The sequence below is a fragment of the Leptonychotes weddellii genome, chromosome 6 (genome assembly GCF_054177405.1).
Source record: "Leptonychotes weddellii isolate Sample4059 chromosome 6, ASM5417740v2, whole genome shotgun sequence".
Lineage (NCBI taxonomy): Eukaryota > Metazoa > Chordata > Mammalia > Carnivora > Phocidae > Leptonychotes > Leptonychotes weddellii.
In genome coordinates this window covers 98099853-98119707 of record NC_138374.1, presented here as the reverse complement: position 1 = coordinate 98119707, position 19855 = coordinate 98099853, and the positions used below count along the sequence as shown (strand labels likewise).

The 19855-nt window shown below is 43.1% G+C and overlaps 1 protein-coding gene across 6 annotated transcripts in view; it reads left to right on the top strand.

The window, feature by feature from the left end:
* C6H1orf21 (chromosome 6 C1orf21 homolog) overlaps nucleotides 1-19855 on the top strand; it is a 213772-nt gene that overhangs the window by 159115 nt on the left and 34802 nt on the right. Inside the window, exon 4 of one of the 6 annotated variants that reach the window (XM_031027721.2) lies at nucleotides 7930-8025. The exons of the other annotated variants lie outside the window; for them this stretch is intronic. Coding sequence (XP_030883581.1) covers nucleotides 7930-8025 — 96 coding nt within the window. The remainder of the gene's footprint in view (nucleotides 1-7929; nucleotides 8026-19855) is intronic. 6 annotated transcript variants of the gene reach the window in all.

Sequence of the window (19855 nt, the reverse complement as noted above, 5' to 3'; positions counted from 1 at the left end):
AGCTACCTCGTGCTTCCAAATTTTTCTCAGTTTTTTGGTGAAACCTCCCTGTTTTAACTCCTAGGCCCCGGGGCTGGGACTAGGGTTGGGGGAGGGGGATGGGGGGAGTGTGTGGGGTGGGGTGGGTGGCTTGACAATCCCAAGTTCTGAGGAAGAAGCCATCACAGCGCCCCTCCAACACAGAGGCATTCTTCTGACTTAGCTAACAAGTCTCTGGCAGGAAAAATAATTTCCCTGGAGGCAACTTGGTGCCTCATGCAGATTGTCCCGGTGTGGAGCTGCATGCCGGCCCTCCAGGCCATGTGCACACAATGGACCCCTGAAGGGGACTCACTGTCGCCCCAGGCTAGGTTGGCTGCGAGAGGGAGATAAAGCTTAGCTGCTTCCTTTCTGCTTTGTTTTGAACAATATTCTAAAAAGATACGAGAGAAATGTTATCTTAATTAGTAATTGCCCACCCCCCACCTCGAACAGACACACACACACAGGCGTTCAGTGTTCACCACAGAATATATTGTCACAGGGTTTAATTTAGCATCGCGGACAAATAAACCGAGGCAGATGAGAAGTGGATAAAGCCGTGGGATAGGTCAACAGCAGTGGTAGGATTGGAGTCTCCCGGCCTGAGGAAAGGAACCTGCAGCGTCTGTTGACATGCGTGGCCTTTTACTGTGGGCGCCCCTTGCAGGCTAACAAAGCGTATCCCCAAACCTGTTCCTGCTTCCAGAGCACTGACAGAGCCCCTGCTGGTAAAGGAGGCTCATTTCTGAGAAGGCTGATGCCTCTCATGGATCTGGGCAGAGAAGGATGCAGGCCTCGGCCGAGGCTAGGCCAACCCAAAGAAAGGGAACTGGGGGGAGGGGGGAAGCAACCCCCTCCTTATTTAAAAACAAACTAGGAAGGAAGGAACCTTCCACCGTCAGTCCCCTGGTGACCACTGCTCGTTATTTTTTCAGGGTTGTGTACTCATATAATGCTTTTAACCAGAAAAGGCTGTTGCATTTTATTTTGGAACAATCGGGTACGCCGAGGAAGGGCGACGGAGGGCACCACAGAACCCGCCTTAGCAGTAGAAAGGTGATACTGTATAGTGACAGGGCACAGTCGGATCAAGCCCAGAGGAAAACCATGCTCCACACTTTGTAAAAACAGGATCTAACTGTTAAGGAGGATGGCTATAATTTTAGAAAGGCAGAGATGAATGGAAGACTGTCTGGGCTTAGGAGATCCATTTCTATTTTTTGTCCAGCTGAGTCACTCTGTGATAAAAGTGGCCCGAGTATCACAAGACTCACTAACCTTTATGTCATTTCCCCTCCCACTCCATTCCCGAAAATGCTTGTGTTTTTTTTTTTTTGTTTTTTTTTTATCGGTTTTTATCTTGCTTCGTACAGTAAAGAGTTTCTCCTCATTGGCAAACGTCACATCCACGGATGAATTGTCACTGATGAACTTGCGTGCATGTGAGCGACCCTATGCTCCCATATTTGCACTATCGAGTGGGAATTCCCTGCGGTATGCTCTCGCGAGTATCAGTGGGGGTCATGAATCGATCCATTATTGTTCTTACAGTGTTACCTTCACCCAAGAATCCCAATTTTTTTTTTAAGTTTTTATTTATTTAATCTCTACACCCATTGTGGGGCTCGAACTCATGACCCCAAGACCAGGAATTGCATGCCACACCGACTGAGTTGCCAGCTCCCTGAGAGAATCCCAATTTAAAACATTGTTTCCTGCAAGTTTTAATTTTTCCCATTAGGAAGTATTTAGATTGATTTGGGGGCTCTTTGATTTTTATTAGTTTGTTGTTCGTTTGTTTTTTTTTAGTGACTCTGTTTTAACTTTAAAAACCACCGCCTATAGCTTGGCCCCACTACCACAGAATGTAGCTGATGGACCCTTTGGTCCTAGGTGACACCGCTGTGATCTGACAGAGCTATTCAGAGGTGAGGTGGGGGATTCTGGAAGAACTCACCAGCGTGCAGGTGTCCTAAAAGGATATTGGGATCAACCCCTGTTTTATATGAATTTGGGCACAGGTCTTGCTTTACTCGCTTGGTATTCAAAATGGTAAGAGCAAAGAGCCACTGACTGCCTTGGCCATGACCAGCTCTCTGAGGGCCCAGCTGCCGTTTCCGGCTGCTGCTTCCTTCCCACTTCCCACACATTCATTAGCAGCTTTTGAAGCGGAAGCTTAGCATACTGTTTTCACCTTAGCTTTCTGTTTTCCTCTTCAGCCACCTCTTCACGTTCCCCCCTCCACACACACACTCACCAACAAGAAGCTTTAGCAGGTCTGTCACAGAACGCACACTCTTCAGTGCCCATCAGTACACTACCCTCATGATTTCGGTGGTCCTGATTTGTGTGAGTGATGACTGTTCATGTCACTTGGGCCCTCAGAATATTTGATCTCGCCAAGGTGACAAATTGTACATTTTTTTCTTTTATTTCCTAGGGTAGTTGCTAGGATTTTTTTTTTTAAACACCATTTTATATGCCAGGAATTCTAAAGTCAAATATACATAAACCATTAGGTTGTAAACAAAAGCATCTAGGAATCTTTAGCTGGAAGAAGGTCAGAGGTCAAGTGCAGTCATCTCTGTGCAGGGACCCTTCTCTGGCACCCTGGACACAGGGTCCTTCGTGAGGGGAGGAATCTGCCGGGTCATCTGGCTGCTCGCTCTGGTTGTTGGGCACCTGGAGTCTGATGCTTTGTGTGAGTGGGGGCCAGGTTTTTAAGCTCTCTGTTTCTTCATCTGAAATGGTGACTGTTAACAGTACTTCCTCATAGAATTGTTATGATTGTTAGCTCAGTCAGTCCATGTAAAACCCTTGGACAGTCCTGGCAAGAGCTGAGGGCCCAGTCACTGCGAGTTGATAATGCTTCCTCTGTGGGGAGGTGCAAGTCAGGCCGACTGGTTGGAGCTCAGACCTTGCCAATACCCAGCCCTGTGAACATGACAGTTCAGTTGCTTGCTATTCTCTGAGCTTGAATTTCTGTATCTGTCACCTGTGAAGGAGGAGTCCGCAGTGTGTACGTGCAATAGTACGCTGTCAGTAAAATGCCAAGAGATGTAGAGGGTTATGGAGAGAATTCATGCAAGATGCCCGATATGGAGTAGACATGCATTAAACCATCGTGATTCGTCACATTTTCTACTTAGTTGAAGAGGCCAAAAAAGAAAGTTATGCTTGCTTTGCCTTAAGAGACAGTATAGTCCTAGTCCTGTCACACTAGCGCTTAATAGATATTGGAGTATTTTACTCAGAGAAGAGTAAGAGGTGAAATTGAAGAGTAATACATGTTTGAAGCTTCTGAGAACCAAAGAAAAGACACAAGAGATTTTTGCAAACCTACAGATTAAAAGCCTAGAATGTGTGAGATTCTCTGATGTGTAGAAACTCAGGATTTCTGGGACTGTTTCTCTTCAATGATAGCAAAACTGCACTGATTCGTATGAGCCAAAAAAAAAAGAAGAAGAAAAAGCCAAATCAGAATATTTTTAAGGAAATTCAGACTTTTTCAAGTATTAGTGGACCACCCGTCCGCCCCCCTTCCTGGAGAATCTCTAATTATCTGAACGAGTCATTGTCAGGTGTCTTTTCTGCAGATAAAGAGGTGCCTAGCCAGGGCAAACAGCCTCTTCCCCACCATCAACTGCAGACACTCCAGACCAGCAAGTCATGAGCCCCCAGAAGCAGGCTCTCCAGAATCCTCCGATGTCACAGGCATGATCCCTGATCCACGCACCTCTAAAAGGAGCCAGTCCCCGGCAAAGACACCCCTATGAAATGAATTCTTCGCTTTACCTTGAATGATTCTCTGATTGTAGATTAATGAGATGGTGACTAATGGCAGCTCTGAAGATGCCTGTTTTACTGAATAGATAGGAATTATTTTTAATTAGTGCTTCAGTTGTCTATATGTAAACGATGCTCTCTGATGTGCTTAAGGGCCTTTTGAGAACAGTTGATTTTCTTAATTCTGTTAAGCATTGCCTAAGCACTCTTGTTGGCAATGCTGTTTGTGTTCTCTATGAGAAACCTTTCTCCGAGTAGAGATCATTTCCAGCCTTTGTGGAAGAGTCCAGTTTTAGTGGAGATCATCTTGACGAGGGCGTTTACTGTATTGAGAATAAATTGCAGGGCAGTGGGTCTGCCTAGCCCCAGGTGAGTCTACGAGTGCCAGAGCAAGAAGCCATTATCATGTATTTCAGGGCTGTTCCCTCACTCAACCCTCTGCCTACCTCAAAGATACACAAGTGTGCCCCTCAGTTTCCCTGGCGGCAAGGGTTGGGGGTGGGCAAGATACCTGCCAAACCTTGGCAAACCACCCTCACCAGGGCAATAGGCCCTTGGCCTGATACAGTCAGGTAGGTGTTACCTGGGCGACAGCACACATTCCGTGACAAGATGATGCCAAAATTTGGCATTTTAAGATTAACAGATACAAGTTAGTTAGAATCACTTGCCTTAGCCCCAATCCCATACTCTCCCAGATCCTTGAAATTACTCCCTGCAAAGTAACCATTGGTTCCAAAAGTCTGACATTGTCTATTGGATAAATATATTTTTAGGATTTCTTTAAATATGATACTTTGAGATTCCCCCCCCCCCCCGGTTTCTTTAAAAAGAAAAATCATCTAAGAATCAGTTTTCAACCAAAAATTCTTTTAGGGTTTTCTTTTTTTAGTCTGTATCCCAGAATAGTAGTTTCAGAGTTGCCAACTGCAAAAGGACCTATGTGTTGTGTATGCTGCCGAAAGCTATTTCCAAGCACACACTAAATGGTTTTAGAAAACTAGTACGTGGAGTAACTCACGTGGTTTCGTGTGTAGCAGGAAAAACCACCTTACCTCGGTACTGCGGAAGCCGTCAGGTCTTCTGATCATAAGCAGTGATTGTCTTGGACTTGAGAGCTGACAAAATTATGTTGGACGTGGTAACGTTCAGGAAGGCAAATGGTTCTTTTAGCAGAATGGTTCGCTTTCACCTTTACACAGCAGTTAAGAGAGTAATGGCTCTCCCTGAACTGTAGGAATGCGTCCGTGAACTTGGATAAACCCCGTAGGAAGTAGCACACACTTCTGTCGGTACAGTTTATCAGTCACCACGTGTGCATTGAGTTCCTCTTGCCGGGTGCTGGCCTCGTAGCTGCATAAAATACCGGGGTGGTAGGTGTCAGCATTACGTCCTTCAAGTCATTCGTTCCATCCGGGGAAGCGACGTGCGAAGCAGTGAGGGAACGGTCAAGGTAACAGGGCTATCTCGGTAAACTGTCATTCAGCACACAGTGCCTTTCAGCCTACACAGATGGTTCTTCAGTTTCCCTTTGACTGGCTGCAGACTTGTCAGGGCTACAGTCAATAGGTAACCTTTATTCGTTCAGAACATATGTAAGCATCCACCACCAAAATGATTTTGTGTAGAACGCGGCACCATTTTAGAACGAATCATTTTTTTAGACCACTCTTGGAAGTTCAGAAAAGGATGGCTATGTCTAAGTGCCTCATTCCTATTTGGATTCTTACGGGGGAGGTTCTGCGTGGCATTTGGTCTTTTCTGTGTTTGACTACATCACGTTTTCTATTTTAGACTCAGCTTGTGGAGCCAAAATTGTATGAGTTCAGCCTAAGCCCTGCTGTGTTTTCTAGGCTTCCTAACCCTGTGTATTTCCTGCATCGTGATTTATTAACAACGACTTAGGTAATTTAGCTTAATTGTGGAGCAAGAGATTTAGAACTAAGATTTCCCGATGGCTAATGTTTTGGTTTTGCTAATTTGATTTTGTGCTGCCTTCAGCTCACAGGTTCTATTAACTGCCCCGGGACACAAGTCTTTACACCATCAGGTGGCTCTGGACATAGTGACACCTTCTTTGGGTTTAACACCTACATTTCATTATCTTTTAATTGAGCTCTCGGACATATCAGTGGAAAAGAAAATAATGGATGATTAATGCTTCTGTGTGAATGAGGACTAATAATGAATATGACTTACTTTAAAATTTCTTCTGCAGTAAAATATTGTGCTGGTTGATAGCAAACTGAGGTTAAGGAGACTTTAATTAAAAGTTATAAAAGCTCACCCTAGCCGAGAGCACTATCACATGCAAATATAAGAATACCTAGTGGACAAAAAAACCCTAAAATTGTTCAGGAGCACCCCCTAGCCTATATAATTTTAGGCTATAAGACTAGGAAGCAAATTCTATTTGTCATTTCTTCCCTAAAAAGTATAGGTTTTTTAATATGTCTGGTTATATTGGCACATTCTTCACATTATTCCTGAATTGAATGTCTGAAGGCAACTATAAACAGAGGATAGCATGATCTAGTAGAATAATTTCTTGTGCAAAGATTTTCAAAATGATTTTACTTTAAATCTGGCTGTCTTCTATTCATTGTCTCTGCTTTGGTTGGCTGATTTAAGGAGATTTGGGGTTTGTTTGTTGTTTTTGGAGTAAGTCATCTAGGAAAGAGAAAAAGGCAGAGCTGGGGGAGGTTCCTAAAGTAGATCATGGAAATCCACAAGGTAGCTGTAGTGTATTTAACTCTTTGGTGAGTGTTAAGAACACAGCCCCTAGAGCCAGACTCTGTTCTGGGCTTTGTGATCTTGGGTGGGCTCCTTAACCAGTCTGTAACTTCCATTTCTTCCTGTGTAAAATGGGTGAATGTGAATAGGTACCTGTCTCACGGAGCCTTTGCAGGGAAGACACACAAAGCACTTGAGCAGCTTAGCACATAATGAATGGTTAGTGATGATCGATAGCTGTTATTTCACCGTGGATGCTTGGATGTGGTCATGATCTACAGCTTGGATTCTAATATTAGAAAGACCTGTGTTCAAACCCTCTGGGAGACATTGGGCAAGTTGCTGAAACTCGGTTTCCTCACCACTAAATGGGGATGATTGTAACAATTGCATACAGTTGTAGAATTTAACAGTGTATGCAAAATTCCTAGATTAGACTAGGTAGGGGCGCCTGGCTGGCTTAGTCGGTCAAGCAGGCAGCTCTTGATCTCGGGGTCATGAGTTCAAGCCCCATATTGGCCATGGAGCCTACTTAAAAAAAAAAAGAAAAATAGATTAGGTGGGACAGGTAGGTAGAACATAGCTGTTACTCTTCATTTCCTTCTGAAATGCCAATAAAACAACAGTGAAGGCACTCTACAAATAATAGTAATCCTCTATGACTAACAGAAGACAGCAATATCAGCATTCTATAAGGTGGAAAGCAGAGAGTGGAAACCGACTTAGCAAACTCAGGAAAGCCAGTTACACCGTAGAATGCACGAGAGGCTCAGGAATTGCTCACACTAGTTATCTCTGGAGATGGAGGTGAAAGCGGGGCTAACAACAGGCGGATTCGTTGAAACCCAGCTCCGCTTTTTCATTCCTTGGAGCCAGGCACTATTAAGGGCAGGGACACCCCAAAGTGAAATCAGGGTTTTTAAGTGAAAGTCTGCATTCTGAATGCTGAGCTCCTTGGTTGTCTTCCCCCTTCTGGCTCCCCAGATGCTGGCAAGGAGGTTTAGACCCTCCAAGACACAATGAGATGCACCTTCTCTGGCCCAAGTAAATAGACCTAAGTATACTGCCCTTGGACATTCTATAATTAAAAAGCCCATCACATCCCTGAATCCCACGGTCCACCTGCCCAGCCTGTGTGCACGGAGCTTCCAGTCAGCGGTCTAGTGTTCCGTGCTTACCTGGGACAGAGAGCCAGGGACCCCAGACTAAGGTCTCCTGAGGGTGGATCATTGTGTGGTGTGTACAGTGGGGCATATTACAGGTTTTTTTAACGTCTGCCACTAACTGTATGGCCTTCAGTCAAGTCCTTAATCTCTCTAGGCTGTAGTCACTACTGATGTAAAAGAGAGGGGATAGATTAGACCTTTTTGTTTGTTCGTTTGTTTTTAGACTAGACCACCATCTTTAAAGGTGCCTTCCTTGTTCTCAAACACCCCAGGACATCAGGACAAGTCTCTGAGGCCGACCTGGTTACTTTTCAGAAGTGTATGTACATATGACCACTAACAATAAGTGTATTATTAGTAATAGATAATATATCATGAAGATGAATAATAATATCTAAGAATTATTTGAATATCTACCATGTTCCAGATGCTTGCATTATCTTCTTTAACCTCACTTCACGGGATACTAGTGCTTTATGAGAGACGTTCTATTATCCCCATTTTGCAGAGAAGCTAACTGAGGCTCCAAGGATTTATGTGTAAAATTTACAGACAGGAAGTGGCAGAGTCTGGGTTTTGAAGATCTGGCCACCGCCAGAGAACCAGTTCTCTAGATCTCACCATGCATCTCTTTTTTGAACTCTGCTGGGTCCTTCCCCAGTGAGAGCATTATACTCATTTGAGGTCCCTTGGCTGCTTTCGGTTTTAGTCTGGCTTCATTGCCTGCCACTGGGGAGTTACGTTTTTTCCCCTGTAACGTTGATTGGCATCGGAGTCATAAACGGACCGAGCCCTGTATTCCTCTCACAAAGATCGCTTGCTCTGAGTTCTCAGAGTCCCCACTTAAAAGGTTCTACATGTGTGACATTACATTGTCCAAATTCCTGCACATCTAAACTTGAACAGGATGTGTTGTGTTTGCCTGTGCCACCAAGCCTGCAGATCACTTTTGTTCAGTGGATTATGCGACACACCAGCCGTCCTTTGAGTTGGCCAGACTCTGTAAAGTAATAAGTGACTATTGCAGCAGGTCTTTATACATAAATCTTTTTTCTGCTTAATGTCGATTTGGGAGTATATAAAAATAAGGAGAGAACAAATAGATTTGATGAAGCATCAAGAAAAGCTTTTAAAAGAAGCCTGGGGGAGGCTGGAGGTGAGAACTCCCTCTCACTTCTGCTGTGCATTTTTTAAAATTGGGTGAAATGGACATAACATAAAATTTACTACTTGAAGGGAGCCTGGGTGGCTCAGTCGTTAAGCGTCTACCTTCGGCTCAGGTCGTGATCCCAGGGTTCTGGGATTGAGCCCTGCATGGGGCTCCCTGCCCCGCGGGAAGCCTGCTTCTCCCTCTCCCACTCCCCCTGCTTGTGTTTCTTCTCTTGCTGTCTCTCTCTGTCCAATAAATAAATAAAATCTTTTTTAAAAAATGTACTACTTGAGGGCGCCTGGGTGGCTCAGTTGGTTAAGCGACTGCCTTCGGCTCAGGTCATGATCCTGGAGTCCCAGGATCGAGTCCCGCATCGGGCTCCCTGCTCGGCAGGGAGTCTGCTTCTCCCTCTGACCCTCCTCCCTCTCATGCTCTCTGTCTCTCATTCTCTCTGTCTCAAATAAATAAATAAAATCTTTTTAAAAAAAAAAATGTACTACTTGAACCATTTTTAAGTGTCAGTTCAGTGGCATTAAATACATTCACATTTTCGGGCGCCTGGGTGGCTCAGTTGGTTGGGCGACTGCCTTTGGCTCGGGTCATGATCCTGGAGTCCCGGGATCGAGTCCCTCATCGGGCTCCCTGCTCAGCAGGGAGTCTGCTTCTCCCTCTGACCCTCCCCCCTCTCATGTGCTCTCTCTCTCTCTCAAATAAATAAATAAAATCTTTAAATACATTCACATTTTTGTGCAAATATCACCAGCATCCATCTCCAGAACTTTTCTCATCTTGCAAAACTGAAACTCTGTAGCCATTGAACACTAACTCCCAATTCTCCACTCCACTACCCCCAACCACTGGCAATGACCAACTTTCTATCTCCATGAACTTGACTACTATAGGTTTTGTAGAAAGTCTAACCTGACACGATCAGTGCTATAACTAAGAGAGGAACAGTTGTCATGTATTACTGTTATTACCCAGAGGGTTTATGGCAAATATATTTCAGAGGTTTTTAGAGTGAAATAACATATGTTAAGCTCTTTCTCTTTCTTTGAAATAAGTTAAAACCTAAAACCTATTTTTTTACAAAAACATCCTGAGGTTCTTATAATTCAGCTTTTAAAAAATGATGGTGCCATGTGCTTGGACAGATGTGATTCCTTGCTCTTTTCTCCCATGGGACCCCAAACGCAGTTTTAGTGAAGACCACAACAGAAGCTCCATTCCTTCTTCCCTTTGATGCCCCCACCCTCGTGCCCCAGCTCCAAAGTTCATTCCTAAGAAACACCTGCCCAACATCATACTCTGAGTGGGATTGATGTTGCCAAATAGTGTAGCAGTTAAGTAAAGGTAGGACAAATGTTCGTTTGTTCTTTCCTCAGACTTTTACTGAGTGCCTCCCACTGTCACATACTGCCTACAAAGGTAGATCAGACACTCTCGCTGTCTCTAAGGGGCTTCCATTCCATTAGTTGAATCATTTAAAACAATCTGTGGTAAGAAGAGAGAGAGAGAGAGGTGGATAAACAGAGAAGCCAAGGCGCCAATGCAAGAACAGTGAGGGGGAAATTGGTTCCACACGGGAAGCTGAGGATGTCAGTCATCATGGTGGCTTTTGGGGTGGGGCGGTGCCTTTCTTCAAAAGGCTGATAAAGTGTTCCATCCTACCTTGACTGCCTTCTGCAGCTCCTTAGGTTCTCGTCTCTGGATGGATTTGGGGCTGTTTGAATGATAAAGAAGCAGGGGAGCTTTGGACAAGAAAGCAGCACTTGCCGTTGCGCCTTGTCTCTCATCTCTCTCCGCAGCGGTCATTAAATGGAAGCATGAGAATTTTGTGGAGCGGGGTTGAAAGTCCTATGGTACACAGATTAGCTGAAATCTCTCATTTGCCTCACATTTTGTTGGAAGCTGGACTTTCTTCTTCTGTGGAAGGTTAAACAAACAAACAAACAAAAAACAACTCTAATTCATTTCTAGATTACAGTGTCCTTTCAAAGAAAATCCCTAAATAGACACCTGCCTGATTTGGAGGAGAAATAATAGAACTTCCTACAAGACATAATTATGAAGCTAGTCATGGCCAGGTGGTGCTTTTTTGGAAACTGGGACCCGGGACGACAGAACAGTGAGCTGGGGATGGAAAAGGATCCCATGTCATCCATTCAGGAAGAAGTCACTATGCTGTGGAGAGGACATGACATAGCAATTTGTCCTAGGAGCTGAGCCTATGGAAGTCAAGAATTTAGGTTCCCTTAACCCAGTTTTTTTTTTTTTTTTAAGATTTTTATTTATTTATTTGACAGAGAGAGATAGCGAGAGCAGGAACACAAGCAGGGGGAGTGGGAGAGGGAGAAGCAGGCTTCCTGCCGAGCAGGGAGCCCGATGTGGGACTCGATCCCAGGACCCTGGGATCATGACCCGAGCCGAAGGCAGACGCTTAACGACTGAGCCACCTAGGCACCCTAACCCAGTTTTTTAAAAGCAACACGATGACACGTCAGCCTGGTCCATTTAAAGCATCCCACTGGACTGTAGTTTCCTCTTGACCACATATAAAGGGTATTTATTTAAGGAAAAAGCTGTCAGTTATGTAAGGTCACCTTATTTTGGTCATGAACACCTGTCTCAAGTCTAGAACAAGGACTCAGGTAGGGATGGCAAACAAATCTAAAACCAATCGTGTATGATTTTATATAGAGACAGTGCTGGTAAACGAGCTCTCTGAGGGGAGAAAAGGTTTGATTTATACTGGTTGCCAATTTCCGCAGTCTAATTACTCCCACAAAGGCAGATTTCAAACTACCAACTGTTGGCTAACAAAATTCCTGAATATTTAACAACTGGCTCTGAGGTTCTTATAATTCAGCTTTTAAAAAATGATGGTGCCAGAGGCGGGAGGGTGGAAGGTGTACAACTTGGGTAAAAGGGGTCAAACAGGACAGACTTCCAGTTATACAATAAATGATTTATGGGGATGTAAAGTACAGCATGGTGACTGTAGTTAATTTGAAACTTTTAGGAGAGTAGACCTCAACAGTTCTCATCACAAGAAAAAAAAATTTGTAGCTATGTTTGGTGATAGATGTTAACTAGACTTACTGTGGTGATCATCTTGCGATATATACAAATACTGAATCATTATGTTGTACCTCTGAAAACTAATTTAATGTGATATGTCGATTCTACCTCAATTTTTAAAAATGTAATTTGAATGCCTTTGGGAGAGACAGTCACTGATGCCTGTCCTTATGAGTTATACCTGGCGCCCCTGCTCCCTATTGCTTACTCAAGGTGCATCAGCTAGTCCCATTACTCGCCTGGCCTTGAGTTGCTTTGGTCTGGGAGGTACGGATGCTGTGTTTCACCAATGGCCGTGGGGTTCTTGCCTCTGTCTTTGAAACTGGGTCCCTCCCAGGCTTCTCATCTCATCTTCTGGTATTGAAACACAAAGCAGGTGTTAAAAATTATGTGGACTGCTCTTACTCTCACCCTCTTTAATTTATATAGATTTGGCTGTTTTAAGAATACACCATATTGGGGCGCCTGGGTGGCTTAGTCGGTTGAGCGTCTGCCTTCGGCTCAGGTCATGATCCTAGGGTCCTGGGATCGAGCCCCGCATCGGGCTCCCTGCTCAGCGGGGAGCCTGCTTCTCCCTCTGCCTCTGCCCCTCCCCCTGCTCGTGCTCTCTCTCCCTCTCTCTCTAAAAGAAAAAAAAAAAAAGAATGCACAATATTTATCAAAAGAGATGCCAGTGCATAGTCCCTGTCCCCCTTTGGCCAATAACTCTCTGACCTTGGGCAACTTAGAAAATGTCTCAGAGGCTCTGTCTCCTTAATGGTTTCCTTAATGTTCTCTGTGAATGCTTGCCTCAAACAATTGCTGTGAGGATCAAATAATAATAAGTTAGAATAATAACAATAACAGTAATTGCTGACATCTGTTGGGCTCTTACCACACGGCAGGGCCTGTGCATGGCCCTTGGTCTGTGCTAACGTAATTAATGCCCGCAGGCCCTGGTGTGGAGTCTGGCACCTGCCAGGGTGTCCTCAGTGATAGCTATTATATTTACTGTTGTTACTGTTTTGCAATTATAAGAACCATGGTGATAAAGAATCAAAAACTATGTTTCTCTTTGGTCAGATTATCATGGGAGCGTCAGTTACATACATACATAATGGCCTCGTGTAAGAAACAAATTAAACACGGTTTTATGTGTACTTGAGGAGTTTATCTTCTGAAACAGTGACTCTCAGAGAGAATAGGGACATAGACAAGCACATCAGCATACGTACAAGTTGTTGTGTGTTGTTTCACCAGCCTCGGAATGTTTTCTACCAAATGACCATTGGACAACAGATGGGGCCCTCAACATTTGTGAGATTTCATTTCAGTATTCCCCTTGAGAAATGGAATAAAGTCTCTAATATTTCTATTAAGTTTCATCAGGAAACCTTGGATGGTGGTAAAAGATACCCTTTCAATCATATTCACATGAGAAGATTTCACTGTGTTGTGGTATTTGCCAGAATATAAGCAGGATTTTTTTTTCTGGAGTCCTTGAGAAAAGTGGATGCCACCTTCTATATGAACCACGTGGTATAGGGCACTCTTGTTATTTTGAACACAAAGTTTAAGGGAAACGTTAGCCTAAAACACCAGCTTTAGTCGGTGAGCACTTTAGGTGCTTACAGAGAGGGGCCTGCTGATAGAATCATTTTTGTTTCTAAATGAGAAAAAAAGCACCATTCTAATTTAGTAATACTTCTGTGCGTCATCCTAACAGCCTTTTTAACAGTTAATGTTGAAAGAATAATGCAGTAAGTGGTGCACAACGTGGAGATCACCACTACTAACCTGGGTATTTATGGCTTGGAATTAAATGTCCAAGACAGCAACATACAAAAATTCAAATGGCGTATTTCGTCAAGTCAGAAGTGAAGATAATATGCCTTGGAAACATTAGAAACTCAAAAAAGCAGGTGACTGGTGGTGAAAATACTGATTCCAGATGCACCTGGGACGTTTAAATTATTTGATGAAATATGAGTGTGGAAAAAGTAATATTTCTGAATTCATATAATTTTGTACACAATATGTGGTTTTAAAGATTTGTGTAGCTGAATTAATATTTATTGTAAGTCCATCACCTGAAGGTTTCAACTACATTCCTGAAGGATGGATTATATATTTAAGCTTGCCAGGACACGTTTCTGAGGATCTTGTCTTTGGAGGAGTGGGGATCATCTCACATTTAGGCCCGTGTGGTTGGTTCATCAGAGCTTTTAGACACGTGGTCTAACATATTTTTCTCTCCAAGCCAGCTCCACCCTCCCCCCCATCCCCCACCCTTTTACTCAGGTAGGGAAAGACTTTCACTTAAAGTGAGAGGCAAAGAAGAAGGGAACAAGCAAGCTGTCTGCGAAGACTTATTTGCCTGGTAGGATCTAGAGTGAGAAGAATGGAGAAAATGGGATCAAACATTCAGAAACTACTTTACACAAGGCAGACTTAGTAAACTAAGGCCTATCGTACCACTAATGAGCCCCTCATTGGAAAGTCTCATAAAAGATCCTCAGAGAGATGAGAAATGACAGCGGCAGAGAACGCAGATCATTGGTTCTTAGCTTCTCCCCCCAGCTTGATTGTCCCACGTCGGCAGTAAGTGCTCGGCTCAGAAGTCTTATGGGAGGTTACACCAGCTGTGAAGGCAGATGTGGAAAAAGATGAGTATGGGAGCTTTTCTAGAAAGGAGGTGAGCAAATAAAGACACTCCTGGTTAAACACAACCCATTAAAACATTTCAGGATCAATTCTGTTTGCAAAGTTTAGAATGAAGATATTTCTAGCAGCCCATTTCCCCGAAAGGAGGTGGGGGGGGAGGGTTGGGGAAAAATAGTGCTTACCTTTTATTACCTAAGTACCATATTTCAATTTTAAAGAGCTTTTTCAACCCAAATGCTAGTTACAACCAACCAGTCTTTTCCTAGCCTTGGGCTAAAAGTTACATCAGTAATGGAACAACGCCACATTCGATTATTGACTATGTATAGAAATCTAGTGACTGATTCCACATTGTAAAATAATCGTGCCGTGACAGGATTGACACTTGTATTAGCTAGAAAGCCTGGGGCCACTGTTAAAACATTGACTTCCCTTCATTTACACTGACTTCTGTTGGGAGAGGTGGCAAAAGGGTACAGAAGAAAATGTATAGGCAGGGAGCTAAATTTAGAAATAGCCAGGACTAATCCTAGAAGTTACGGAGAAATAATCAAAGAAGAAAGAAATCTGTTCTTTTTCACCAGTCAAAACTTAGAACTCCCGTATGTGAAAACATAAAAGGATTTTTTTAAACACACTTTTTAAAAAGAGAAATCCATGCAACAGAGAATGTGTATGTTTTGTAAATATGTCCAGTAATAGAAAAAAAAAAAACAAAACCTTTTTTCCAGGCAGTGAGCTCACAGGCAGAATAAAAGATGTGGTGTCCTGCCAAGCTGGCACTGGACGGATGGAAGGCAAGCTAATAATCAGTGTTTCCCTGAGATTCTTGAAAATGGCCCTAACAGGGAAGACTTTCTTGCCTGTTGAGTGACAGGGTTGTAAGGATTGACTCAGGCATTGCCACAGGGTCCTGGAAAAAATGAAATCAAGGTGATGAGCAAAGGAGTGAGGGAGTGTTTTTTGACCACCTGGATCCAGTCATGCCTGAGCTCAGATCCACTCTTGTGAGGTAAACCAGTAAGTCCCAGGCTTTCAGACAGGTGGTCTCTCCATCTACAGCACCGTCACCTGCCTCTCTCCTCCATGAATGTTGGTTGGGCTCCACATGGAGAGACTATGTGAAAAGTAAAGTCTATATCTCAAAAACAGTTACATTTTAATATATCCATTCAGAAAGACTACATTTTCTCCTAATTTCTGCAGACAACAGTTCACGCCATCTAGGTATAGGCCCTGAAGCTTACGTTTCATTCCCTTCAAGAAAAACGCACCTCTGCCCAGCCCCATTTCTGCTTAATAGCCATGTCACCTTTCCTTTGCTTGCCCAGAAAGACACCTTCACTTGGGAATCGACCCACCCATTACACATACGTAGCAAGGAAGAAAAAGCAATTTTTGAAATCCATATTTCACCGTTTTAATCAGTAACCCTAAAGTTCCTTTATTTCTCCTTTTGGCCACTACCGTTTCCTGTTGTCAGCTCAGCCAAAAACCTGGCCGTCATGCTTGACTAAACCTTGTCCTCTTCCACCTCCCCTGTACGTTCAGATGACCTCAGATTTTATCAGTGCTTTTACTTCTATAAGTATATATATAAATGCTCTGTTTATGTATATTTATTTTATTTATAGATATTTAAATTTAAATGATAGTAAGTGCTATATTTAGTATTTGGGTTTGTTTTTCTCTGACATTTGCAATTGCTCCATGAAGTTGGGGCTCTCCTTTGTCTTTTTCTTGTTTCCCTCAAAGGAAAGCAAGGCGCTCAGCGTACAGTGAGGACTTGGTAATTTTCATGACAACTGTCAAATCTGTGTCCTCATCCTTATTTCAGGAGCAAATATCTTATCAACACAAGCTATCATTTGTGATGGACTTCCTGTCCAACAGGTAACCCACTGAAGGAGGTATGACTTCCGTCCCCAGTTCCCAGCTAAGGAAACTGAAGCACAGAGGTTATGTAATATGCTCAAGGTCACACAAGTAGAAAGTGGAGAGGTCATGTGACTCCAGAGGCTATACTCTTGTTATCCTCTATGCTCTGCCCGTCTGGTCTTAGTTAGCTTTCATAGACTCTGCTGTTTTACTGGCCTGGCTTCCCGACGGGCTCTCTGCTCCCATCTCTGAAACATTTTGCCAGAAGGTTCATAAACTTCTTCAGTGTTTCCTCCTTGTTTCAAAGGAAAACCCAGTGTCCAAGAATGAGCCCTCCACCCCTGCCCACCTCACCATGTCATCTCTCATATGCCCTCCTGGCACCTCATGCTCTCCCTGGCTCTCCCAGGCTCAATGGTTCCAAGTACTTGTCATATTCTCTCCTTTCCCTGTCAGGGTATACATTCTTCCACCTTCCAGACCCAACCCTGCCTGGTTTGCTTTCCAGGAAGCTTCCCTGACCTCCTCCTCTGAGTTAAGTGTCATCTCAAGTGCTTCCACCACACATACTTCTATCATTTCCAAACATCATTTCACTTTCCGATTTTGTAGTGGGTGAAGATCATATTGCTAACTCTCTAGCACAGTCTGGCACACAGGGCCATTAAACAGGGATTTAGTGAAGAATGGGCCATTAGGTTTCTCTGTTGTGGTTTTCTTCAAGTACTTGTCAATCCTTGTTTCTGTCCCTACATAACTTTTCATTGTGAGCCATGGACCTGCTTTGTCCTGATAGGACTGAGCTTTGCAGATGTGAGATGCCAAGTTCTTCATTAAGAAAAGGTAGAATGAAGAATGATCCCCTCCCCCAAGATGTCCGCATCCTAATTCCTAGAACCTGTCAATATGGTACCTTACATGGGACTTTGCAGATGTGATTACATTAAGGGTCTTGACATAGAGAGATTATCCTGGATTATCCAGGGGGGCCCAGTAGAATCACAAGGATCCTTCTAAGAGGAATGCAGGAGGATCAGAGTTAGAAAAAGAAGATACAAGGATGGAAGCAGAGATCAAAGAAGAGAGATACTAAGCTCTGACTTTGAAAATGGAAAAAAGGAGCCTTGAGCAAAAGTAGTCAGTCTAGAAGCTAGAAAAGCCAAGGAAACAGATTGTCTCCTAGAGCCTCTAGAAGGAAGACTGCCCTACAGACCAGTTTTAGACTTCTGACCTCCAAATTTGTGTTCTAAAAATCCATAAGTCTGTGATAATTTGTTAAGCAGCAGTAGGAAGCCAATATAAATTTGTTACCTTGAAATATAATAGTGCTGTAATAACACCTATAAATGTGGAGTGCCTTTGGAATTGGGAAGTGGAGAGAGACCGGGAGAATTCTGAGAAGCATGGTAGAAAAAGCCTAGATTGCCTTGAGCAGTTAGTAGAAAATATGGATATTAAGGACTCTGTTAGGGGCGCCTGGGTGGCTCAGTTGGTTAAGCGTCTGCCTTTGGCTCAGATCATGATCCCAGGGTTCTGGGATCGAGCCCCACATAGGGCTCTCTGCTCAGCCGGGAGCCTGCTTCTCCCTCTCCCTCTGCCTGCAGCTCCCCCTGTTTGTGCTCTCTCTCTCTCTCTCTCAGTCAAATAAATAAAATGTTTAAAGACTCTGCTGGTAAGGGCTCAGAAAAAGGTGAAGAGCGTGGTGAAGAAAACCTATATCATCTTACAGAATATAAGTCGTCACAAACACACTGTTGGTAGAAATATGGACATGAAAGTTACCATTGGCAAGTTTCCAGTTAGAAACTGGAGGAAAGGTGACACTTGTAATATGGTGGCCAAACGCGTAGCAAATCATGTCCTACAAGGATGTGGAAAGCAGAACTTGTAAGCAATGAACTTGACTATTCAGCTGAGAAGATTTCTTAGCAGAGTGTTAGTCACCACCTTGTTTCTTCTTGCTGCTGATAGTAAAATGTGAGAGCAAAGAGATAAATTGAAGGAAGAGTTGTTCTTCAAAAAGGAGCCAGGACTTATGGATTTCTTTTGAAGTCTAAACTCAAATTTTAGCCCAATTTAAACTTCCAGTATTTACGTTTCTTCCATACTTCTGTGACTTACACATAATTTAGTTCAAATAAGATACTTGACACAGTTGGACATCAGATTATTCAGAAAAAAAAGATTTCTATGATTAATGTTACGTAGTTCTGTGATCAAGAAAACATACTTTAAAAAAAAAAAAATGAGCATCGTGGTGGTCATTAGGGCTATTCATAAATATTCCAGTTCTGTTCTTTCCAAGCACGTAGTAGGATTATACTTTCTCCATTCTCTCGAATTTACATGTAGTTCTCTGATTTGCTTTGGCCAAGTAAACATGAGCACTTAACTTTTGCTCTGCTCTAGTCTTCTCTCCTCTGCTGTGATGATTATGACAGCATGGGCCAACATGGGGCCTCCATTAGCCTGAGTCCCTGAGGGATTAGGATGAGCAAAGCCCCGCTACTAGCCTATGCTAGACATACAGCATGTGCAAGACATAAACTTGTATTTTATTGAACCACCAATACTGGGTATTGTTTTTTACTGTAGTGTGATCTCCCCTGTTCAAAGTGATAAAGCGTCTTGGGCAAAAACTGAATATGGTTCTTCCAGATTAGTTCATTGTCTGGGTATGTATGTAATACTTCTTTGAAAAACAGAGATACATCATCTTGTGGAAAACATCCTCAACTTAAAATTCTTCGTGTAATTTGACAACATTATATAGAGCTTGTTACTTTTAATTACTGACATACTGGCATAGTGACTTAAGGACTTTGTTTTAGATTTGTTGGTACACAACTAAATCTGTTCCAAGAAATTTCTTACAACTGTTTACTTTTTAAAGATTATTTTAAATGTTTGCAATCTACCTCGAGAAACAACTGCACAAAATATATTAGGTCTTTAAAACTGGGGCGCCTGGGTGGCTCAGTTGGTTAAGCGACTACCTTCGGCTCAGGTCATGATCCTGGAGTCCCGGGATCAAGTCCCCACATCAGGCTCCCTGCTCAGCAGGGAGTCTGCTTCTCCCTCTGACCCTCCCCCTCTCATGCGCTCTCTCTCTCTCTCTCTCTCTCTCGCTCTCATTCTAGCTCTCAAATAAATAAATAAATAAAATCTTTAAAAAAAAAATAAAACTGATTTGCCCCACTTAACATTTGCTTGATATAAAATTAGGTATATTTTAATTTATAGAAAAAGAATTTCCATAAAGCTGATAACTTTCCATGCCAACTTCATCACTACTAAATTCTAACAAAATACTAATAGTTCTAATAATCTCCCTGGACAGGTAATTATAAATGGAAGTGTTGAGTTCATGAAACTATGAAGATATAGGTCGATCTAA